The 26,412-nt window shown below is 39.7% G+C and overlaps 1 protein-coding gene across 1 annotated transcript in view; it reads left to right on the plus strand.

The window, feature by feature from the left end:
• Positions 1-26,412, plus strand: part of nt5dc1 (5'-nucleotidase domain containing 1) — a 71,488-nt gene that overhangs the window by 24,563 nt on the left and 20,513 nt on the right. Inside the window, exons 7-8 of the mRNA XM_063495151.1 lie at positions 20,201-20,375; positions 22,585-22,682. Of these exons, the coding sequence (XP_063351221.1) occupies positions 20,201-20,375; positions 22,585-22,682 (273 nt within the window). The remainder of the gene's footprint in view (positions 1-20,200; positions 20,376-22,584; positions 22,683-26,412) is intronic.

The following is a 26,412-nucleotide window of genomic DNA, read 5'->3' on the forward strand; positions in this document are numbered from 1 at the left end:
CCTTTACACATTGTTTGGTTTTTTTTTTCGGTTTCTGCACTGTCTTGTCTCCATTTGGTCCCAAGCCCTGCAGCCTGACAGAAAGAGGACAATAATTGCAGGTTGATGTGCCTAAGGAAACAAGGAAGAGTGGAAAGCAAGAGCTAAAGATAGAGTGTTTGAGATGGGAAGTGACGGTGGCTCAGATTTAACGTTTTAATAAACCAAATAGGCCACTAAGAGGCACTTAGAGCTTTATGATTGGAAAGACTAAAGCTGGACCTCCTGGCTGAGTCTTGGCTGCAATTACAGGGATCCAAAGACAAAAATCATGGTTGCAGGCTTGACCAACCTGAGGCTAACTGTAATTCAGAATAGCAACTAAAGCCCTCTCTGCATCCTTCTGGATTTTCTTTGCCTTTTTTTTTTCAGCCTGACAAAATCTTGCCCGAGTCATTATGAAATTATGGAGAGGTTGGTCTCATGAGAAAGAAAAATTAAAGTCAGAAACAGAAGTCCATGGTTACCAAATCAGATTTTGCTCTCATTTTAGGATTTATTTCAGGAGCAGGTAATGGTTTACTTTAAATCTAATTATCTTAATCAAGGCTGAGTGAGTGCTTTAATGACCAGCCCTTTTTATTTGTACCAAAGCCTTACCTCTAACTCCAGCTCATAATAAGCAGGTTTCCATGCTGCTGTTGCAATCTGCCTATCCCTACGACTGAAGAAGAACCTTAATACTTTACTCAGTCGCACGTCTTGGTCTTTGATACATTATATTATGTTTTGTCTTGTGTAGGTTGGAAAAATCAACAAAAACAGTAGTTCACCCCCCCAAAAAAATCCTGTGTACTGAATGTGATTACATGAATTTTATGAATAAACTAAACTATGAATGTAAACCTAGTGAAACCCATATTCACATATACACACTGGCGTGGATCACACCCATCTTTGAACTCAGTGTATTGTATTTTGCAGGCTGTGACACCCTGTGTAACAGGACCAAACTAAATCATCTAAATCATAAAGCTCATTGTCATTGCTCAGTTTGAAGGTGAAAGAATAATATATGAGATCAAACATGAGGTGCTTCCCGCTGTGGTGACCCGTTGTGGAAAAGTAGCAGCCAAAAGTAGCTTTAATGTGTACAGCCAGGGTGAAAGGACACTCTGAAATTGTCTAAATTCTAAGATTTCATGCATCAGAACATAAAAAACAACCTATTAGGCAAATACAACCTCAGATGAACTATGCAACATGATAATACACTGTGTCAGTCTTTATTTAACAGAAGTCAAGAGCAAAGGCAATGTGTAAGAAACTAACTAACCCTTACTGCTTCAATAAGAATTAATAGTTATTATTTTGGAGTTAAATAAGTTAGGTTCTACAGCAGATCATTTCAAAGCTCCACGGCACATTTGTCTTTGTATTTGCGTTGGTTGCCAAATCACTTCTATCATGGTTTTGGGGTTTTACAGTGAAAGGTGCTGCAAAACAAGAGGCTGTTTGCCCGCTTCGAGTCCTCAGTCCTTCCATAAAGCGTTTACCTTTTTCTTCTCAATTCAATTCAATTCAGTTTTATTTATACAGCGCCAAATCACAACAACAGTTGCCTCAAGGCGCTTTATATTGTAAGGTAGACCCTACAATAATACACAAAGAGAAAAACCCAATAATCATATGACCCCCTTTGGCAAGCACTTTGGCGACAGTGGAAAGGAAAAACTCCCTTTTAACAGGAAGAAACCTCCGGCAGAACCAGGCTCAGGGAGGGGCGGCCATCTGCCATGACTGGTTGGGGTGAGAGAAGGAAGACAGGATAAAAGACATGCTGTGGCAGAGAGCCAGAGATTAAAAACAAGCATGATTCGATGTAGAGAGGTCTATTAACACATAGTGGTTTCTTCTAAACAGAAAGCTATGCTACTTGGACTCTCTCACTCTTTTTGCCTGGTGCATAAGAGGTAGACAGCACAGCTCTTTCCTGTTTACAGTCATTGTACTGGTTGTCCAGTGTCTCTGGGAAGCACTGCAGACTTGGTCCTGCTGCTAACTCACTGTGGAGATGGTGACAGCGGTGAGAAAAGGTGTTAGAGGCCAAACCCAGTGTCTTAAACAGCTCCTTCACTATTATGCATGTTTTTTTCTTTTTTTGGAAGAAGTGCTAGTGTTTAGCAAACACACAATTACAAAGCACAAGCACAAAAATGGACAGAGCAATAGCAACTGTCTGCTCCTGCAAACATCCGAGTTAAACGCTGTATTTCACTGATTATGAGTCACTGTGGAAGAAAAAAAATATTGGATTCAGTGTCTTGTTGAAAGGTGGAGTCATTTGAAAGTTTTGTTGTTTACTGGCAAACTCCTTCATAACACGCTCTTCTTGTTGATTACATCTGAGGTGACATTCTCTACAGCCTTTTTCTGGAATTAAATGGCACTCAGAGCTCAAAAATGTTTATGCCACTGAGAGAGCTTTATGATCAGAAGACAGACAGTCATACATACACCAGTCACCAGTGACATGGTCACGATTAGGTTGACATCCACGCCTTGATGTGCAAATCTAGACCACATAGGCCTAGTTCAGCAGGGTTTTAGGTTTGGGAGCAGTTACCTGGCAGCTGCTTCGGGGGAAATTACATCAAACTTTGAAAGAGTTTTTCTGTGCCGCAGCGCCTGTATCCATGCAAGCAAGTCCTTAGCTATTAGCCATAATAGGGCCTGTGTTTTAAACAGTTATTAAGTCAGTCTGATTGAAAAAGAAATGCACAGTCCTCAGCATTTAATAGAAAAGTACTGGCAGGCATTTTGCTTGTAAATCAAACAGAAACCATGAATTATTTTTGAATAAAAGCCAAGCAAAATAGAATGTTCTGTAAATATAAAAATACAAACCCTTCACCTGCTCTATGCTTTTTTTAAATATAACCAGTAAGCTCGGTTCTTGGCATAAAGTATGTGCTTTAAGATGTCTTTATGGTATTTTAAACCATTACCCATGCTTATCAGTGCTGGTGGCCTGTGTCCTAAATATACTGGAATCTGTGTGGATTTCCCTCGCTGGGCTGCTCTCCGCTCAGGTCTGTTGTTGTTTTTGTCGGTTTAGGTTTTATTTTAGGTATTGGGCTGGGAGAACCATTCTTAGCCGGTGGGAAGAATGTGTAAGGAAGTTTAGAAGCTTTTTTCCTCCTCCAATCCAAAGAAACCGAGCGTCCCTCAGCAGAAATGAATAAGGAGCGAGTCACGAATAGCATTTATCTCACGAACAGTAAATATCTTTGGTTTGATTTTCACCACAGATAGTGGAAGTGGGTATAAATTTGAAAACGTAAAAGCCATTATATCCATTAAAGTAGCTTAAATAAGTTTTAACTTGTAGCCCCAGAGAAAATATACAGAATGTAAAATTAGCTGAGTAGGGTTTTTCTTTTATTTATGGTCCATCATCACAGAAAAGGCAACATCTACATTTAATTGTACAGTGTCAGATTTGCATCTTTTTTATCAGCACTGTGAAATGTCTCTAATAGGTCCATGTTTCCTCTGTAGCTTTTGGCTGCAGTCAGCTAAACCATTCACAAAATGAGAAAAACATCAAAGTATGTGTTGTTTACAGGGGTGCTTAAGAAAGAACACAGCGAGGTTGTGGAGGAATGAAACAAAGCTCTTGGACTGCACTCTTTAAACTGTGCTGAGACGTGTAAACACAGTCTGAAGATTGCTGCTCTTACCAAAACGGGGGCTTTGTGTTCCCAAAAGCGACTGCATTTACAGCTTTGTAGCCGTGGGTGTGTTGACACCAACACTGAATGGTGTGATTTACAGAGTGCTGTGAATAGGTCAAGGTCAAACACTTTTTTGGATAGATGTAGGAACAGAACAAATCTTAAACAGGCAAGAATGGGGGGATCAGGACTAAAGGACAGCATTTTTTAGCCAGCGGTTCTAAGACAAAGGCTGCATCTACACTAATCCAGATAAATTTGAAATAGGCGTTTTCGTCCGCGTCCATACTATCATTTCCAAGCATTTCCGAATAGTTGTACATCCACACTGAAACAATCGAAAACGCTGCATTCCTGTATTGCGCGTGGGTGAAACTGTCTGCCGTTTATTTACTTAACGGCTCTTTGAAACATTGCGGCAAAATGTCGAGGAAAAGCACTGAGTTTTTTAAATGGACTAACAATGAGGTGGAGTTGTTGCTGCGAGTAACACAAAAGTACAAAGTTGCAAAAGCGAGTGAGAATTAAAGATTTTGAAGAAAAGCTTTCTGGAGCATGTACAAACTGATATTAATCTTTAATAGGGCTGTCAAAATTGAGAGCAAACAAAACAATTGCTGTATAATGCCCTCTGTAATCTTAGTTTAATTGGTCACATGACTGCAACACATGACTAAAATACGCTATTGTTTTTGAAAAGGCTCCGCATTCACTGTCCACACTGCGACTGTATCCGCTTTGGAGAGCGTTTTCAAAACGCTGTGTTTTCCTTGACCAAAAACGCCATCTCAGTGTGGACGGAAGGCCAAAACAGAGAGAAAAAGATGTGTTTTCAAACAAAAACGTATTAGTGTGGACATGGCCAAAACTTGCAAGTAGATTATGGTGTCTGACCCAGCACATGAGTCTGTGTCTAGATAAATGTTGTTTAACCAGCTCAGGCACTTTTCTTATTCACAGCATTAGGCATTTAAGTGCCTGATACTGAACTGAATGCACGAACTGATACAAGAAGACTTAGAACCTGTTACTGTAGCTACTTTAGCATATTTTCATTTTCTAAAAAATAGGAAAACAAAAGAGGTTTTCAGTTTTGCTTTTAGCTTCCTTTGCTAAACCAGAAACTTTATGTACTGTCACACCTTTTCCCAGCATGTGAGTCTTTGAAACTTGGTTCGGATGATTTGATGGATTATTTGGCTTCTTTCTATTATAGGTTTATAATAGCTGGTCAGTCATGAATGGTTTGCTGCGCTCCCATGCATCAAACAGGGGGCTTTGGACTGTAATGACCACTGGTTAGGTGAACTTGTCCAACCCTCCTTGACCCTATAATTACTTGGACCTTCTTACAACTCTCAGGCCATTGGTTTCGAGTATGTGGACAAAACACTTTTAATGTAATTCACAGCAGAAGGAAGAGGCCAACTGCAGCTGTGAGCGATAGGGAGAAGTACGGTAGTAAATACTACTAGTTTTCATTGACAATATTTTGAAACCGCTGCTTTGTTTTTGCTCGAATTTTATTAGCAATATACACATGTGTAATTCAGCTGCTAGTTTGAAGTCAGCAAGTATCACCCAGGAGAGGTGGAGCAAGTGAAATAAAGTAATGCCTAATTTTCTCAGTAAAATGAGGGACAGCCTTGGTGAAGTGGCATGTGCTCTGGTTTTTATGGTAATCCAGCAAATCCAAAATAAGATTGCTTTAAAGTCTGCAGTTTCATTTCAAACATAGTATTAAGCTGCAAAAATACCAAAATGCTCTCATCAAATTCACCACGTCTCTGACCACTCATTCACCTCAGCGTCCACTGCTAAATTCACTACTGAATTTGTTTAGCTCAGAAGAATTGTTTGGAGCATCCTATGTCTGATAGCGTGGCTGCTTTCTGCATCTGAAGGCTCCTAACCAAAATCCCATGGTTTATGGTGTGATTGTAATCCTTCAAAGCAGAATCCTATTACACTTTTGCAACATTTTCCTAAACCCTGGTCTTTTAGACTACAGCTTTTTCTAGAGACAAATCACCATTCAGCTGTCTGCACTCTTATATAATCCTGATAGACTTTTATTGTAATCAGTAACTATATTACTATCTAGCTTGTCACAGTGTTTTTCTATGCATCCATCGCTCTGTGCTGTTATGAAGTGAGTGCGTACATGTGCCACTTGTATGTTGACACAGCAACTGTATCCATGTTTTTACAGCTTTATAAAGATTTAAGTTGGATGATGAAGTCATCCATACCACAAGGCTAAATTAGTTTGCAAAGTAGCAAGTTGATTGAATATGACATCTTTGTTTGTGTCTTTATTGTGCCAACACCAAACCTTGAAGAAGTTGGAACGAGAAGAAGGAAGGACGGAACCTGAAAACATGCACACTTACCCATTCTCATCTGCTTACTGTTGCAAACGTAGTTGTAATATTGAGTAAAAAAAGCTGATTTTACAGCTAATGCTTAATGTCAGTTATTGTAAAAGTTGACTGTGTAACCATTGTAAAGCGGGTAAAGGTTGAATCTTTTCTAGGGTAGGTTTTTTTTCTCTCAGCAGGTGATCAAGCAGCTTTTCAGTGTCTTTTCTTTCTCTATCCCTCTTCTCCTCTCTTTTTCTTCCCCTCTCCTTCTGTTAACCCTCTTCCCAAACTCTTTCTTTCTCTTTCCTGGCCCCCGATCCTGTCCTTTCTGATTGTAATAACTCAAAATCAAAAAAAAGTAAATGAATAAAATAATAATAAATAAATACTACTAGTACTACTACTACTACTACTACTACTACTACTACTAATAATAATAATAATAATAATAATAATAACAATAATAGTAATAATAATAACAATAATGATAATAATAATAATGAATGTCAAATAAAATATGACAATCAAGTGGACCAGTATAGCAAAAGCTGTAATGGTCTACTTGGGAAAATAAATCTGTTGGGCATTTTTCTTGGCCTTCAGACAATAACTCTGATTGCTACAGTGCCGGATGGGACATACAAAAAAAATAAAAAGATCATAACTTCTTTACAGTTTGTGCAAGAAACAGATTTCAAACAGATTTAGAAAGCAGAGAAATGTGCTTTATCGGGATATTTAGTGTATCGCAGTAAAGCATTCACAAGGTACTGCTGTCTGAACACAGACAGAAAAATCAGCTCCACCTACACCGCATTCCAAATTATTATACAAATGATATTTTCCTCTGATTTTCCTGAGCAGTCAATTCAAATGACAGTCGGTATAATTTGAGTCGGTATAATTTGAGTAAAGAACTCAAAATGGTTATTTGTAGAATTTGCAGCATTAGTAGATCAATTTTACTGAAATCAAAAGCTATTTCAATCAAAAACATCTTACCAGGTCAAGTTACATATTAACATAGGACCCCTTATTTGATAGCAGTTTTACAATTCTTGCATCCATGGAACTTGTGAGTTTTTGGAAAGTTTCTACTTGAATGTCTTTGCAGGATGTCAGAATAGCCTCCCAGAGCTGCTGTTTGGATGTGAACTGCCTCCCACCTTCATAGCTTTTTGCTTGAGGATGCTCCAAAGGTTCTCAATATGATTGAGGACAGGGAAGAATAGAGGCCACACCATGATTTTCTCTTCTTTTATGCCGATAGCAGCCAATGATGCACAGGTATTCCTTGTAGCATGAGATGGTGCATTGTCTTGCATGAAGATGGTTGTGTTGCAGAAGGCACAGTTCTTCTCTTTCTACCATGGAAGAAAGTGGTCAGTCAGAAACTACACATACTTTGCAGAGGTCATTTTCACACCTTCAGGGACCCTAAAGGGGCCGACCAGCTCTGGCTCAAAATATGACTCTACCACCTCACTGCTGATGTTGCACGCTTGTTGGGACATGGTGGTCGTCCACCAACCATCCACCACTGAATCCATCTGGACCATCCAGGGTTGTATGGCACTCATCAGTGAACAGGACCGTTTGAAAATTAGTCTTCATGTAGTTCTGGGCCCACTGCAGCCGTTTCTGCTTGTGAGCATTGGTTAGGGGTGGCCAAATAGAAGGTTTATGCACAACTGCAAGTCTCTGGAGGATTCTACACCTTGATGTTCGCAGGGCTCCAGCAGCTTCAAATATCTGTTTGCTGCTTTGTAATGGCCTTTTAGCAGCTGCTGTCTTAATCTGATGTATTTGTCTGGCAGAAACCTTCATCATTGTGCCTTTATCTGCACGAACCCATGTGTGCTCTGACTCAGCCACAAATCTCTTAACATTATGGTGATCACGCTTAAGTTTTCATGAAATAGCTAAGTTTTTCATTACATGTCCAAGGCATTCAACTATTTCACACTTTTCAGCAGCAGAGAGATCCTATTTCCTTCCTATATTGCTTGAAAATGGTGGTCTGCTTAATAATGTGGAACATCCTTCTTAAGTAGTTTTTCCTTTAATTGGGCTCACCTGGCAAACTAATGATCATAGGTGTCCGAGATTGATTTCAGTCATCCAAAGAGCCCTGAGACACAATTCCATCCATGGGTTTAATTGAAAAACAACTTATTTAGTCTTTATGACACTTAAACACAATTTGCATAATAATTTGGAACGCGGTGTAGATTTTACCATGTGTGCTTCCCATTACTGTAACTCTTCAACCATTTTGGATTAGAGAGGAAATTCAAATGGTTCTTGAGAAAGATGAGAATTATTTTGTATGTTTTATACTCCAAGACATTAATACATTGGGAATTAAATTATTTTATTAAAGTATTTCTTAAATGCTGCAGAGTGCACATTGAAGTTTTTTGATTCAGTTTCAGATTTTGACTACTAAGAGTACCACAGCAGCACGAGACAGAAAGAGTGTGTGATGTGTTGTACTTTAATTATATACCTTACCATGATCACTGTGTTTTTGTTCCCTTAGTCACTTTAGGCACTCTGTGCCTGATTTATTTTCTGCCATTTTCTGTAATGGAGTTCAGCAAGATGAGGTTTTACACTACTTTGCTGTCTCTCTCCAGTGATAGAAAAACACAAGCAGTACATACAGTTAGGCCCATATATATTTGGACATTGACACTGTGCATTTATTGCACAATGCATTTATATAATGGAGATGGACATAATGTGTAGACTCTCAGCTTACATCACTGAAATTGGATGAAGGATTTAGGTGTTTCAGCTCCTTAACATGACCAAAAGTAATTAGACACACGATTTAATGGCATTTCATGGGCCGGTATGGGCAATTGCTTTGTATAGCCATTATCAATTAAGCAAGGCCTGGAGTTTTATGTGAGGTGTGGTGTTTGAAGATTTTGCTGTAAACAGACCACATGCAGTCAAGCTCTCCATGCAGGTGAAAAAAGGCATACTTAAGCTGTGAAAATAAGAAAAAAATACATCTCAGAAATTGCTACAATATTAGGAGTGGCAAAATCTACAGTTTGTTACATTTTCTGAGAAAGAAAGAAAGCACTACTGAACTTATGTTCATGGAGGACAACACTTGTGGATGATCGCAGAATCATTTCCATGGTGAAGCGAAACCCCTTAACAGCAGCCAGCCAAGTGAACAACACTCTCCAGGAGGTAGGCATATTGATATCCAAGTGTACCATAAAGAGAACTGCGTTAAAGTAAGAATTGACAGAGGGTTCACTGCAACGTGCAAGCCACTCATAAAACTTGAGAATAGAAAGGCTATATTGAACTTGCTAAAAAAAAGAAACATCTAAGGATCTAAGAAAGCCAGCACAGTTGAAGAAAAACATTCTTTGGACATATGAAACAGGGATCAATACCAGAATGATGGCAACAAAAAAGTATGGAGAAGGCGTGGAACAGCTCATGATCCAAAGCATACCACATCATCTGTAAAGGCACTGTGATGGCTTTACAGAATAAATTCTGAGGTGTTCAGAAACACACTGTCTGGTCAAATACAGCTAAATGCAGTCAAACTGATTGGGCGGCATTTCATAATGCAGATGGACAATGACCAAAAGCATACAGCCAAAGCAAGCTAGGAGTTTATTAAAGCAAAAAAGTGGAATATTCTTGAATGACCAAGTCAGTCAGCTGATTGTAACCCAACTGAGAGTGGATTTCAGTTGTTCACTAAACTTCGAACTCAAAGGCCCACAAACAAACAGCAACTGAAAGCTTCTGCAGTAAAGGCCTGGCAGAGCATTAAAAAGGAGGAAACGAAGGATCTGGTGATGTCCGTGAGTTCAAGACTTCGGGCTGTCATTGGCAGCAAAGGGTTTTCAACCAAGTACTAGAAATGAACATTTTATTTTTGGTTATTTAACTTGTCCAGTTACTTTTTAAGCATCATCAGATCCAGCACTGCACATGATCTGTTGTTTATTGTTTGTTGAATAGTTAGACATGATGGATTTACATGTATGTGTGTTTACAGTTTGCTGCTCCCATATGTGTATTCAGGACACGCAATATTTACATTCACCCCTCCCGTCTGTGTCTCCAGTGACAGAGCTAGAGAAACACCACAAAATCCACAGCTGACTTCTAAGTCCTGGGTCTCGTCTGTTAGTGTTATGCTATTTTCATGTTTTAAAATGATCTGTTTGGCACTGGAGTCCCTTTGTCATTGTCTTTTAAACAAATGTATACGTATGTTCCACTGCGTGACGTTCCCCACATCAGGGTGGGGATGCACAGTGTTATGTCTGACTTGCCAAATGATGTTGTGGTGGCGCCTTTCTTTGATCAGCCCCATGTTTGCTCACAGATAAGCTAAATATGTGTTTTGCGTACAACATAACAGATGAGGCATGTTCTGCGCTGCGTCAAATAAACAGCAGCCTCCTAATGAACTGCTAGTTTAGCTTCCATCAGGTTTTCCTTGGAGGATGAATGACGCTGCCATATCTTAAACAAGGATAAAATAATGGTAATTGCTCATGTGGTTGGATGTTAGAGTGTGATCAGTAGATTTCAGTCTTAAAAATTTAAAATAAGCGTATAGTCGCTGCTCTGAAAGGAACGATAATCGCACTTTTTTTGGGGGGAATACAGAGAATGAGCTCTGACTTACTTTTAACATCAGTTCCATCTGACATCAGCAAAAGGAGCCTCTTGTTTCTTTTGCTCTGAGAGTCGTAAAAACTTAACTGAGCAGCAGCTTGGAGTGTGATTAAAGCGCGTCCCACCAAAGACTTCATTAACTGTTCTCATATTGTGAGAAGACAATAGTTGCACTCAGCTCAATATGTCTTCCTTCTCTCACCCCAACCGGTCGCAGCAGATGGCCGCCCCTCCCTGAGCCTGGTTCTGCCGGAGGTTTCTTCCTGTTAAAAAGGGTTTTTCCTTCCCACTGTCGCCAAAGTGCTTGCTCATAGGGGGTCATATGATTGTTGGGTTTTTCTCTGTACCTATGAAGCGCCTTGAGGCGACTTTTGTTGTGATTTGGCGCTATATAAATAAAATTGAATTGAATTATGTCTTTAATAGCCCGCCTTGCTGCTTTTAATTGTTGTTGTGAACAATGCAATAAATATGAGTTTGGATTGCATTGTATATGTATATAAAAATAGTTTAAATATGTACTGAATAACTAAAATGTGAGGCTCAGCTCTAAGCATTCAGGGTGAAGAACCAATAGCTACCTATAGGCCTACAGGACTGACATTTGTGAGTATTCTCTAAATTGATTATCATGAACTTTTAAACAATACAGAAAAAAGGAGTAAATTGCCTGCTTTTAATCTTAGTAAATGACACTTGTGTCATTCATTTAAAAGTGCGGCAAGTAATTTTTTGAAGTTGTTTAATAGGAAAAAAGGAACAGTGTCCTCATGAATATATTCGTTGGTGTGTAATCACGTCTTCCACCAAAGTGATCCATTCTCCAAAACTTTGAATTATTATTTTGAAAATAAGGAGCGTGCACCAGAAGCCGTCATGTTGCCTCACCATCTTGAACACAGTGGCCAAGAAGGACATTACCACCACATACAGTGGCTTGCAAAAGAGGAGGATGTTGTCCAAGATAAAGACAATGTTGGATAATAACTCCCACCCACTCAGGGGCGGATCTAGAGAAATTTTCTTAGGGTGGCATGAGGGTGGCAAAGAAATCAAATGGGGGGGCAAAATCAAAGCCTTTTTTTTTTTCAAACACATATGCAGGTGGTTACATGTGGTTAAAATGAGTCAAATGCAGGAGGTACACACGTTTTTCATATAAATATAGTCTATAACTTAATTATTGTCTGTAGCCCACATAATTAAACACTTTAGTTACATAAAACAAGTGAGTTTTGATTTTATGTACTGTATAGCCTGTATAATAAATAAATATGTAGCCCAATAAGTATAAAATCCAGAAAGCTACACAACATTGGGTGGTTGCTTTACAAACACAAGTCTAACTTAAGTTTCACACTGTTTTTTGTTAGAAAACAATCACATTGTTACATGCTTAAATTACATAAAATGTCAGAAATCTGCACTGTCATGAACAAAAATTTAAATCTAATTTTTCATGATTTGTTGAATTAACCCTCTGAGGTCTGAAATACAACTGCCCATTTTTGACTCCTTTTGAGTTTACATTTGTATTTTACCCTCAAATTAGATTTTTTCCCCTTGCCTTGTTTGGTATCATTCTTTTCAGCTCAACTGAATTTAGTTGTTTTTTCACTGACATACTGCATTAGTATTACTGATCTGAAATCACACAAAGAACTTAGTAGTATTTTTTACTGTAAAAAAACCACAGACATGTTGAGTAAATTTTTATAACTTGAAATGCAAATCTGTGGCAAGATCTGACAACTGCTGTTCACAAACGCTGTCCATCTAATCTGACTGAGCTGGAGCTGTTTTGCAAAGAAGAATGGGCAAGGATTTCAGTCTCTAGATGTGCAAAGCTGGTAGAGACATACCCTAAAAGACTGGCAGCTTAATTGCAGCAAAAGGTGGTTCTACAAAGTATTGACTCAGGGGGCTGAATAATTACGCACACCCCACTTTTCAGTTATTTATTTGTAAAAAATGTTTGGAATCATGTATGATTTTGGTTCCACTTCTCACGTGTACACCACTTTGTATTGGTCTTTCACGTGGAATTCCAATAAAATTGATTTATGTTTGTGGCTGTAATGTGACAAAATGTGGAAAAGTTCAAGGGGGCCAAATACTTTTGCAAGCCACTGTACATAGTAAACATCTTTAAATTAAAAAATCACAAATAGCTCTTTCATATATATGACCATTTAACATTTGTACATTTTCATCATGTCGTTCTCCTCCTCCAAAACTGCTCTCTCCCTGCTCTTGTGTCCCCTCCTCACCTCAAGCCTCTTCTCCTGGACTGAAGTGAGATCTCGAACACACAAAAACATTTGTAAACATGCTTATTTATCCTGTGTGTCCTTCAGTGTTGCTTTTTGGTAATCTCAGCTCTCACTGAATGTACTCCTGTGGCTTGCCAGCAAGTCATGGAGTGGGTGGGAGGTATTATCCAACATTGTTTTTATCTTGAACAACATCCTCCTCTCCGACACCACCCTAAGGGAGTCCAGCTCCATCCCCACAACATTACTGGCCTTGCGGATCAGTTTATTTAGTCTGTTGGCATCTGCTTTCCTCAACCTGCTGCCCCAGCATGCAACAACATAGTGGATAGCACTGGCCACAACAGACTCATAGAAAATCCTGAACATTGTCCAACAGATGTTGAAGGACCTCAGCTGCTTCAGAAAATAGAGACGGCTCTGGCCTTTCCTGTAAAGTGAAGTGGTGTTTTTAACCCAGTCCAGTTTTTTGTGTACTCCGAGGTATTTATAGTTCTCCACAATGTCCACATTGATCCTCTGGATTGAAACAGGGGTCAAGGTTTTCCTGGTCTTCCTAAAATCCACAATCAATTCCATGGTGTTTGCCACGTTGAGCTGCAGATGATTCTGCTTGCACCACGTGACAAAGGAGTCAACCACAGCCCGGTACTCTGACTCATCACCCTTGCTCATGCATCCAACCACCGCAGAGTCAACAGAAAACTTCTGAAGATGGCAGGTCTCTGTGCAGTGGTTGAAGTCTGTGGTGTAGAGGGGGAAGAGGGAAGGGGGAGAGGACGGTCCCTTGTGGTGCCCCTGTGTTGCTGATTATCTTGTCAGACACACACTGTGGAAGAGGTACATATTGTGGTCTTCCTGTCAGGTAATCAACAATCCAGGACACCAGAGAAGCATCCACCTGCATCTCTCTTAGTTTATCACCCAGGAGGGTTGGCCTGATGGTGTTGAATGCACTGGAAAAGTCAAAAAACATCACCCTCACAGTGCTTGCCGGCTGGTCCAGATGGGTGTAGACACGATTGAGCCTTGAGGATGCGGGGACTCACCCTGTCTGGTCCAGCAGACTTGCCGGAGTGGAGTCTCCTAATTTGCCTCTGAACCTAGTTGTGAGTGAAAGTGATAGTTGGGGGAGGGGTGTCAGGACTTTCACTGGAGGCAACAGTGCTATGTGGAGAGAGAGGGAGGCCATGTCCACACTAATAGATTTTCGTTTGAAAACCCATCTTTTTCTCTCTGTTTTGGCCTTCCGTCCACACTGAGACGGTGTTTTCGGTCAAGGAAAACGGAGCATTTTGAAAACGCTCTCCAAAGCGGATACATTTGAAAACGCCGTTTTCGTGTCGCAGTGTGGACAGCGAACCTGGAGCCTTTTCGAAAACGATGACACATTTTAGTCATGTGATGCAGTCATGTGACCAATTAAACTAAGATAGTGGAAGGCATTACACTGCAGTTGTTTTTTTTGCTCTCAATTTTGACAGCCCTATTAAAGATTAATATCAGTTTGTACATGCTCCAGATAGCTTTTCTTCAAATTCTTCATTTCTCACTTGCTTTTGCAACTTTGTACTTTTGTGTTACTCGCAGCAACAACTCCACCTCATTGTTAGTCCATTTAAAAAACTTTGTGCTTTTCCTCGACATTTTGCCGCGGCGTTTCAAAGAGCCGTTAAGTAAATAAACGGCAGACAGAAATGAGGCAGGTTGAATCGGCTTGTGTTTCACGCATGCGCAGTACTAAAAATGACACTTTCCCATTCTCATAGAAAGTTTACTCGCTAAGTGCAGCTAACAGCAGCAAAAACAGCAGCGTTTCCTGACAGAAAAGTTAAGGATATCCTCATCAACTCACCTCAATATTCCTGTCATCGAACAAACGTGTGCTTCACTTACTCACTGGATTGTATTAGACTCCTTGCACAACATTTTACAGCCTCCCCTTGGAGCATACAATTGCATATGATAAAAGCCCAATGGCATTTGTGTTCACATATTTTATTCTCCTAGTTATCACTGCTTCATCATTTTAATACCTTTGTCTCTAAAGTCTGAGTTCTTTTTTTCACTGCTATAATTAAGTCATAATATCATAATCTGTTGATAGTTCCATTAAACTTGGTGATCATTCTTACTCAGCTTTACTGCAAGGTGATCATTTTGCTTTTCTCTCAGGCATCCTGGGCCCTATCAGAGTCCCAGTCCACGGCTTGGATATAGAAATAGTATTTCTTCTGTTTACGTCAGCAATATAAAAGATGTTGTTGCAACATGAGTCAGTATTTTTGCCATTTTTTTCGTCCTGTGTGAACTGATGAGGAGTAGCGATCGTGCGCGCTTCCCATGTGTTTTCTAAGACTCATGTATAAAGATGGTAGCCAAACAGGTAGCTATTGTTTATGGAGATTGCACCTTGGAGGATAATTCATCACTGTGAGTGCCATAAACTCCCTGTGATTATAACAAACCAGACTGGACTTGTTCAGGGTTTTACACATTTTGCTTTTTGTGCTTTTCTTTTGTCGGTGTTCTTCTGAGAGTCAGCAAAATGTAGTTAAGATAAATATACATAAATATGTTTAATTTGAAGGGCAATTTCACTTGTGCATTTAACTCTTGTTTACAATAGGCAATTGGGATTTTTGAATCAGCGTTTTCTTCCCTGTGTATTTCGGTTGCGCTGCACCTACTGAGACTGTGCATGGTGTCAGCCTGTATAGGGAATTTAAAATGTGATCTTCCTGAGATCAGACCTTAAAGTATGAATGCCTGCAGTTTTCTTAAGATAGCACTGGCTAAATATAGCTCTGGTTTGGTGTAATGACAGATTGCAGTGTCCCTCACGTTTGCTCTGAGGTGAAAGTGACTGCGCAACTGGCGTCACTGTCCCCCACAGTGATGTGTATAAGGGTGTCCAAAAACCACTGTCCCTTTTTTTTCACAGCTGCCATTGTTCTTTGTGTCGCCTTTTATCTCCACTTTAGTAGCACTTCTTCAGAAAGTAGAAAAGCTAAGGGACAGGAGTCTATCTGCCTGCCTAGTGAACAACTCAAAGGTTTCCCTGTTCTCTTTATCATTTTCCTTGATCATTAAGATAAAACGCCCTTCCACAGTTCTCTTCTCAGTGAGGGTCCAATCTTTGGCACCTAATTTGCAAACTCAGATTTGAAGGTGTTTATGTAACTGAGCTGTTGTTCTTATTTATTTCAGTCATGAAAGTTACTTCAAAGTGGCAACTTTTGTGTCATTTGTTTGAGTGATTTACCTTCATGTAGAGAGGATGAACAGTTTAATTGACTTACAATGTCAAAAAAAGCAAGAAATGTCAAAAAGATCGGCTTTTTGACCTGACGTGAAACTTGTTGTGGACTTGAAACATGTCCTTTTGACAGCTTTGTTTTTAGAGTATATTGCCTTTTTGTTATCACGAGTGTTATTTCGATAGTTAAGCTCCACTGTCACTGACCGAAAGGGGAAAAAAAGTGTGCAAGGGACATGATGCAGCAATTTGTGGTCGTTCTGCTAAAAATGGAAAGTCCACAGACAGAATGGCCCGACCAGTTTTTCCACGTGGTTCCAACAGGTGCTGGAAAATGCTGTTTGTCTGGATGCCTTTTTAAGACAAAACACTGTAGATTATAGCTTCCCTTTAGAGATTTAGTACATGTGCTTTATACAGTGTATATACAGAGATTGATGTTCATTATGTATAATGAGAAAAAGGGTAAATGCATCTTTTCTCACATTTGTTTTCTTAGCCTTTATCTTTCCTACTGGGGGGATAAAGAAAATAAATGAACTTGTAGATTGTGCCCCCTCATCACTTTTGGTGTGGCTGTTTGCAAAATGTTCATGTTCTCTGCCCTAATTTCCATTGCTACTGTTGATTTGTGTATCCTGTCAGGATGCTTTGATGTATCAAAGAGATTGACCTGCTGCAGGTCGTGGTTTGGGCAGCTATTCAGTTATGCAGGGTTGGCGCCTGCCTGCACAGTGCAGTGCCCAGGCACAGGCCTGCTGGGCCTCAGGGCACTTCAGTCCTATATTCACAGCTAGACACACACACTGTAGTAGCCTCACAGTGGTGCCAGAGCAGCATTTTAAATATGCGCTTCTCTGCGGGACTTCTGGTTTGCTTCTTCGCTTGCTTCTCTGCTTTAAATCATTTGCCTGGATGCAGACAGAGGGCTGAGGAGATATAGAACAAAATATAGAGCATCTGTGAAATGAAAATACCGAGTTGTTTTTGGGAGGTGTCACTGAGACATCGGGGCTGGAGTCATACAGAAAGAAATAAAACAAAACGAAACAGCACTCAGCTGTGGCTATCATCCTGTTCTGGGATCACACTCGAGTGTTTTTTTTTTTTTAGCATCTTTGTTCATATGAATTGCAGAATGGGTGGAAGTGTTGATCTCTATAGGGATGTGCTGATATATCAACTGTCTGCTGCTGTCAGCCAGTATTGACTGACACTGACATATCAGCAAAACAGGCGATGTATGACTAGCGTCTGTGGTCAGCATGTATATCTGCAAACAAATTTTTGCACTATCTGTTAATATTTATTAAATTGGACACTATGGATTCAGAATTTCCCTTGATCTAGCAACAGGACACTATTTACCACCTACAGCAGAACTACCACGTGCTTTTATGATGTTTTATTGTGGCTGGTATTGGATAAGGAATCCAATATCATCTTTTTAGCCATCTTCATCTCTGAATCTTTGCAGCGTGTTATTGGAATCTGGTGCTGGCAGCTGGGGTCGATGTTTGTTAAACACATGTAACTACTTCATGGAATCTTGCTGCTAGGAAAGTTCCCCTAACCTCCCACAGATGACCTCCCTGACTGTGGGTAATGAGGCAAGACAGGCTTTGTGCTTCCTGAGGAGCGGCCATGGTCGTTGAGACCCCTTTTTGCTGTTTAGCTGAAGGTGTAATGATCTGTGGATGCAATTAAAACTTCAGACAAGATTTGTTTAAAATGTTTGCATCTGGAACACTTTCAAAAATGTGGATTTGAGGTTCTCACTGACCGGATAAACCAGATAAATGAACCCTTTTTGCTTGTTTGTGTTTGTCACCATCTTGTGTTTAGACCTCTGTACTGCCTTTTTTGGAAGAAACCAGAGCGTTTTTCCTCTTCCATGTTAGCCCTGTATTTGGCCACTGGAGGCCAGCATGCCCAAACATTTTAGACTTGGTGCAGGACTGAGAAACCGCTCAACCATATCATTCCCATGACAGGCAGTAGTTGTTATATACCTATTTATTTAGTCAGATAAAAAAAAAAATAGACCAGAACAGAAAAGAATTTGGAACTGCTGATATAAATACTGTGTCAGGTAGTCTGCTGAGGGTGCTGGTGTCAGGATATTAAAAATGGTATTAACTTATAGAGATAAGTAGTGTACTATAAGTAGAATGTAGCTCTCTTTTCTTCTACTTGCAAAAGAAGAAACACAGCTTTTATTAAAGTTTGTCAGCAAATACCATCTGCTTCATATTTCTGTTTGTATATTGTTGCCTTTATGTCAATTCCATCGCAGAACTGTGAGGTCTTTTGTCTGTAGAATTCATTGGGTCTACAAATAGTCACAATTTTTGCAGTTACAAGACTTCCAGGTACCATTTGATAATGTTTCCACATTTTACAATGCAGAATGGCAATATTATATGTATTCATGTGTATTATGCGTTGTCAGGCAGTATCTGTATTCTTGATATATCGTGCTTTATTCATAGGTTTTTATAGTAATGAGACACATAACTGAGTTACATGTTTTAATGAGCCAGAATTGTTAATACTAACAGGAAGTGAAGTGATGGAGAAGCAGGGCCATGACCCTTAGGTCCCACTTTTGTGAACACAGATTCCAAAGAGAACTTTATTTTTTTTTCTGTATGTCATCTTTAAATATAGTTCATGTTTTTTGTGTGTTTAGTTTTGTTTGTTTTTTGAAGCTTGCTCAGCAGAAAAAAACTTTTGGAAAAGTTTAAGCACTTCAGCCTTCTTTGCTCAATCTGTAAACGTTTAGTCTCTCACGAAGAAAAATGGAAGCATATGTCCTTTGATGTCTGTCTTTGAAAGAATTGTAGGTTTTTTGTGGTTTTGCAACAATATGTGAAGAAGCTAATTGATTGCCATCTGTGCTGGTTTCTTTCAGTAATCCAAAGACTCCTCGGGTATATTTATGGTAGCAGTTTTCAGTTTTCTTTTTCTTTGTTTTGTTGTTTCCCTGCATCGTTGCATCACAGGTAGTTACTTGTATCACAGTTTTAACGCAGCTGAAAGAATTTTATCCTAGAATAAGTGACCATAACTGGAGGTCAACATGTTGTCCTTTGTTATTAAAGTGTTATATCAGGTAAAAAGATAAAGATGACCACAGATTACTTAAAATCAGATTAGACAGTACAATTTTTACCTGTTTAAAAATGGACGCTACATTAGCGGTTGTGAACAGCTGGTACTTTCCATATAGTCTTACATTTGCACTGTATGATGGTACAGCAGACCAAAACAGACCTGTGTTAGCCACTCAGAAACATGCTGTCAGTTTAGCTCTATGATACAACTGTAACTTACACGTATGTTAACAGATGAGTTCAGTTCAAGGTAATTCAGTTGACTGTGATTTGTATAGCTCTAAATTACAACAATAGTAGCCTCAATGGGCTTTGTCTTGTCTTGTAAGGTAAATAAGCTACAATAATATAGAGAAAACCCCCAAAATCAAATGGCCCACTTTGAGCAAGCAGTTGGTGACAGCGGGAAGGAAAAACGCCCTTTTAAAAGAAAGAAACCTTCAGCTGAGCAGGTTCAGGGAGGCACAGCCATGACCAGTTGGAGATGAAAAGATGAAGAGAGTGACACAAGACAAAAGCCACTGTAACACTAACTAATGATTAAATACAGAGAGGTGTATAAACATAGGGAGAGTGAAAAAGAAACACTCAGTGTGTAATAGGAAGCCCCAAGCGGCATGGTAGTAGTGCTTCACATCTACAGCAATCAACTATTACCATAGTAAATAACTATTGTAGCTTTGTTACTGGAGTCTCTGTCGAGGTGTGTCAGATTGTGGAAATCTGAATGTGAAATAGTAGCAGCGTCACTTTTGTTTACATAGCGTGCACTTGTCTTAACTACTGTTGTGTTTCCTCACAGATGATGCAGGGACATACTTCCCAAGTGTGAAGAGGGATCCGGGCCAGTACCTGCAGCGTTGTTCTGACTCTGTCAAGACTTGGCTGCGCAGCATGAAAAATGCTGGCAAGGTTCTGCTCCTCATCACCAGCTCCCATAGCGACTACTGCAGGCTCATCTGTGAACACATCCTGGGGTAAGACTGCCCACACCGATACTTCACACTGGCACCTCCATTAACAAAACTGGAACCTCATCTGCTTTGTTTACCATAACGGTCCAAATAGGGTTTTTAACCTATTCTTTTTTCATTCAACTCACTCATCCTTGACCTTTCTAATCCTGCCCAGCAGGATACTGATGAGGTCTGTGTTTTTAAATTGTAGCGGTGGGGCTACTGTTCAAATCACTGGCTTTGTGCATTACCAGCTTCCCTCAGTCTGCACTATACACAGTGTGGTTAGAGCCTTGTTTTTGTAGCCCAAGCCCCATTTCACACTCGATCAAGCAGCAGTACAGGGCCTTGAAACAACACAGTGTCCACGTTGCTGCTGTGTTTAGACTTAGATAAGCCCTTCTTGTTCTTTGTCAGCTCTTATCCTCTTCTCTGGCCTTGTCGATAGTTTGCTTTTTTTTCAGTCTCCATTGCTTGAAGCTGTTGTTCCGTGTGAAGTTTTCGCTGAAGTAAAGCAGGGGGGCAGATGAGGTCAGATTAAAGCCGTTTTTCTCTGGATGCCCTCCTTTAACACCATTTCTTGCCGTCTTCCACAGAAAGCAGAGGCCTGGCTGAGTGTGTGTGTTTGACACACTCTTAAAGTCAATCTTTTACAAGGTCAGCAGATTTCTGTTGTAAGACTTAGAAATTAGGCCGAAGTGGTTTAGGGAGGAGTGTTTGTGCTGATTGAGGTGGTTGGCTTCAACATCCTTCCTGGTTGTCTTACAGCCGAAGTTTGTGTATTCTTCCGGGGAAATGTGTTGGTGCGTCATGTCAGCACATGATGTGTGACATGTTAAGAAAACACCTTATTGAGAAACAGGGCTTCTCCTTTGCCATCATGTCACCGTCCTTTTCAAGAGAAAATCGTCACTGGCCCACAGTAGTTGCAGTGTGGCAAATAGGGGCTGAACACCAATGACACGAGGCTGTCAGAAATAGCACAGGAAAGCCAGCTCTGTCCAACAGGAGAGTACAAGCTAATACTGACCAACCTGTCCAGTGAAGTGGGTATTACTATTTGGTACAACTGGATGAAGACTTTTTTTTATCAGAAGAATAGCACCATTTCATGATTCTGTAGGTGTTTATTCCACTGAATATATAAGCGTGTTTTCTGGTTTATATAAAGTACTGAAAGTTGAGACGTTTATCCATTTTCTTTGGCTAATGTGGGGGTGGGTCATATGGGCAGCCAAAACAGAATTTAAAAAAAATTGAACTTAATTTTTTTAAACATGTACTTTTCAAAGAGTTTTTTACATGTCCACTTAGGTGGACAACATACGTTTTGACTTATGAATTTGACAAACTACTAAATAATATAAAATGTGAAAGAACTATAACATAACAAAAATATTTTTTTATATATATATTTTAAATATATTTTATAACAATATATGTAACAAATATAACCCTGCCACCCACTGGCTGACCAGTGAGTGGCAAGGTATGGAGTGACACAGCAGTGTCCAATGTAGTGGTTTATGTGCAAGTATACTATCAACACAGACACAAATACAAGAAAACCGCCTTTGAATAGCTGTCCACTGTAGTGACCACTATGCATGAAAGGGTTAAACTCCTTGTCCCTGACCCAGTGTGGGCAGTTTGGGGATGGCCCTTCCTTTTCCAAAGTCACACATCACTGTCTGACCTTCCTATAAACACACTCCTAAACCTCATGGAAAGCCTTCCCAGAAGAGCTGAAGCAGTTATAGTTGCAAAGTGTGGATCACAATCATATTAATATTTTTTTCAGTACAAGCAGACTTTTGAGTTCTGAATTAATATTGTTAAAATGTGCAGAAACCCATTTTTGCCACAGTTTGAATATACTGTACTGTACTATAATGAGCACTTTTATCATGAAGCAATTAAAGCTTGGCACACACTACGTCAGAGTTAACAGTTTACATATTTCCCATTAATATTTCTGTCTTGCTTCATGAGCCACTTGTTGGCTTCTCTCCTTATAAGGAAGATTCTTCCTCATAAACATGTATACTAAAGTCCTCATGACTGTAGGTCTGTGTTTACTTTAGTCTGCATTTCTTCACTGTTTATTGCTCTGCATTTTCTATCATCTGTACTGATTGTTTAGGCTCATTCAGCCTCACTGTGTGCACTTGTGTACTTGGATGCTTTCCACGAGTCGTTGAGTCTAAAGAGTTTTCTCTGGCTGTTACAGGAAGGACTTTGAGGAACTATTTGACATCATTATCACAAATGCCCTTAAGCCAGGATTCTTCTCCTTGGTGCCCCAGCAGAGGCCCTTTAGAACCCTTGGTAAGTAAAAGATCACCACACCCATTTCTCAGTTATTTAAGCCTTGAAAATATCTGTAGAAAAGGCTCAAATATATAAATTTTGCACCGACTGAAGGTTTCAAAATGTTGTTAAATGTTACATTACAATATTATTATGATTTCAAATATATAAAAATAATAATCTGTCACTTTAAAGAGTACCATCACATAAAAAGTACTTTTAATTAAACAAAACATCTTTTTGCAATTATCTTGTACGTGTTTGTCATATGTGTAATTACTGCTGCATGTCTGCAATTGAATATATTGGCTTTGCCACATTAAACAGCAAACTGGCATCATTTTGAGCCCAATGATCTGGTAATACTTTTTAAGGAATGGTGTTGTGTAAGTTTACTGTAGCTGACCTCTGTAATATGAATGTTTCAGGACATATAAGAGTGTACGTTAGTGGTTATTAACACCGACTTATTGGGTGTGGTTTCTGGACGTTTTCAGTTTAAGCCAAAGCTTAATTACAGATGTAAAAAGCTCCTCCAGACCATTCCCTGTAGATGATTTGACTAAAACAGGTCAAACTACACTGGCTCATGTTTAGTTTGCAGTTGACAGAGTGTTTAAAGGATGGGCAAACCCACTGGTTTTGGATTCTACTTTATGAAAGTGACCATATTTTAAAAAAAGAGGGTGGAATGCAAGTTTATCAGCAAAGAATATCAAGCTTGGCTAGTCACCAAAACTAAAGGGCAAGGGAGCCTTCACCTCCTTTGCTCGCTTGTAACCTCAGTAAACACATTCCTAAGGCGAGAGGCGGCGTACACACTGGACAGGTCGGCAGTCTATCACACAGAGACAGACAAGCATTCACACTCACAGTCACACCTATGGACAATGTAGAATTATTAATTAAGCTAACCCCAATAATTGCTTGTGTTTGGACTGTGGGAGGAAGCCAGAGTACCCGGAGACAACCAGATGGTGGAGTTCTTTCTGACAGGCAACTGTGCTAACCCCACACCTGTGCTGCTCCATTTACAACAGGCTTTTATTACTTTAGTAGTCTATTGATGGGAATGAGAGCTTACTCCAGCTATAACCACCACAGATTTTACATTTAACCTGAATATTATAAACAGCTGTGCGTTCTGTTATTGACAGCAGTATCTGCAGCTTCCATGTAGCTTCTCCTACCTGCCCCAACATCTGCTCCTAGATGCTGGTGGTGAAGGTGTGTCCTGGGACAGGGGTAGTTTCCTGGTATGCTCCCCATGTCTGGATTATCTGGCAAGAACACTGGGGATGCATTATGTGTGAAGACGGGATGATCCACTCACTGAAATATTCTCTCCCTCGCCCTTAGCTTTGCCACGCTGGCAGAAGTAGCATCGGCATCTGGCCTCTATTCTTTTTTTTTCTTCTTTTTTTTAAACTGAAATCGTTGCTTCTTGTTCTGCACTCTTGACATATTCTCATTTTTATTAGCCAATAAAGTTTATTTAGAACTGTTACGTCCCTCTGCAGCCCCTAATCATCTTAATGTGTTCAGCTGGTGCTAATTGGCCACACCTAGTCAGGTGTGGATAAAAGCATACCTGAGGCAAGCTTCCGGAGAGCTCACTTGCTTTTGCCATGGTGGCACCGGCCATTTTAGCCAACCTGGTATTCCATTTTAAGACAAAACCTCTTCTCACCACACTCTGCTATTAGTCTCCTTTTTTATGTTGCGGCTTTTGAGCCGGGTCGTAACAAGAACACTTAAAATTTACTACACTAGAGCTGATGGTTAAAGACCCACCAAGCAAGCTCTATTCATTGTCATGAAGGTGAGCACACAGAGCTGATCATCAGCTCGTAAATGATTGGTTTAAGAAGAACATCCACTTTTGTTCTGTTCATTTAATAGCTTTTCTGTGTGAAGCTTATATCTTCTGCTTTCCTTCTATATTCTGAAGACATTCAGATTCACAAATTGCATTTACTCCCTCATCATCTGCAGATTAGGTAACACTACATAAAAGTACTCTACAAGTACCTGGATGGTGTACTTGTAGGTGGTCCAGCAGCTGAGTTACTGTCAATGTGACAGTGACAGCACAATTTTCAGCCAATGCTCACTCATTATGTCAGCAAGTTGTCCCTTTGAGTCTAGTATTATATTGGTGAGGTTGTATTTTACTACTGTAGATATAAAAGTGGGACCAGTAATCCATCTATAGCACCTTTTACTTGCAATATGCACGTTAAGCACATTGTGTCCAACTCATACGTGATCTGACATATTAGGATTTTAAATATAAAGGTTGTCTTTAATACTTGAAAAGCACACTCTACTGGGTTGAGAGCAGGTGACTTACTTGACCACTGGAGAATATCCCATTTATTTGCCCTGACAAATGGCTGGGTTGTTTTTATTGTACACTTTCCTTTGCTTTAGCACTGTCCTAGCACTTCTGAATCTAGCCCTGTACACTTCAGAATTCATCCTGCTATTTCTGTTAGCAGTTACATCATCAAAAATCAGTACTAACCCCGCTCCACAGGCAGACATACGTGCACATGCTATCACACTGCCTCCACCGTGTTTGATAGATGATGTGGTCATGAGCGGCTTCTCTCCTTCTCCATACTTTTATGTCCCTGTCATTCTGGGACAGGATAGTTTTATCTGTTCAAATTCGTCACAGTTTCTTTTAGATGTTTTGTTATCTGGCCTTCCTTTCTTGAGTGTACCTTAATGCAAGTCCTCTGTTTTTCTATCCATGAAGATTCATCTAGGCTTGACTATGACAGGATAAATGAACATGAAACTGAAAGTGTCACAGTATGAAACACTAAAAAGCCTGAAAGCCGTCACCAGTAGAAGAAAAAACTGGTGTTACAGAAACAGGATTTCTTAAGAGCTGCTGCTTATCTCAGCTGCAACATTTGCACTGCTCTGAATCCAAACCACATGATCCCATCACTCTCATAGCCCAGTGTCCTTGCAGCTGAGTATACACGTGTGTGCATGAGGATTCCCAGATGTTCAGGTGCTCATCCCTCGTCTTACTGTTTTTTCTCTCCTGTCAAAATGTTTCTAGCATATTTAACCTGAGTTTGAACTTGCTCTGTGGAACACTGTGTCTTTTTTATCGCAGAGGGTGAAGGACTCCTTTTATCATTATGCTACTGCTGGGTTTTAGATGCATTGAGCCATCTGTCCTGCTTCACAGAGAGAAGCCTGTAAATTCCGACAGGGAGCAAGCGTTTGCCATTGTTTAGGTTGACTAAGGAGGCTTACTGCAGAAAGTTAAACAGTCATACAGTATACAGCAGCTTCAGAAAGTTTTCTTTTTACACGTTTACATTTTCACAAAGTCGGTCAAGTTTTGACATGATAGCAGATTTATTTAAAAAATTTAAATCTCTCCATTGCACAACTATTTATATCCTTATGTTAGCTTTAACTATCCTCCGAGGAAGTAAATAGGACATCATTTAGAGAGGCATACATACTGTTAGAGCAGAGGTGTCAAACATAAGGCTTGGGGATCCAAATCAGCCTAGCATAGAACTTTTAAAGTGTATATTGAAAAATTTTACAGCTTTTCCTACCATTTGATCCATTCATATTACTCCAGACAATTAAGTAAGAAAAAAAAAAAAAAATATATATATATATATATATATATATATATATATATATATATATGTGTATACATATATATATGTATATATATATATATATATATCGTCCGTAGTGCTGCATT

The sequence above is a fragment of the Pelmatolapia mariae genome, linkage group LG15 (assembly GCF_036321145.2).
Source record: "Pelmatolapia mariae isolate MD_Pm_ZW linkage group LG15, Pm_UMD_F_2, whole genome shotgun sequence".
NCBI lineage: Eukaryota > Metazoa > Chordata > Actinopteri > Cichliformes > Cichlidae > Pelmatolapia > Pelmatolapia mariae.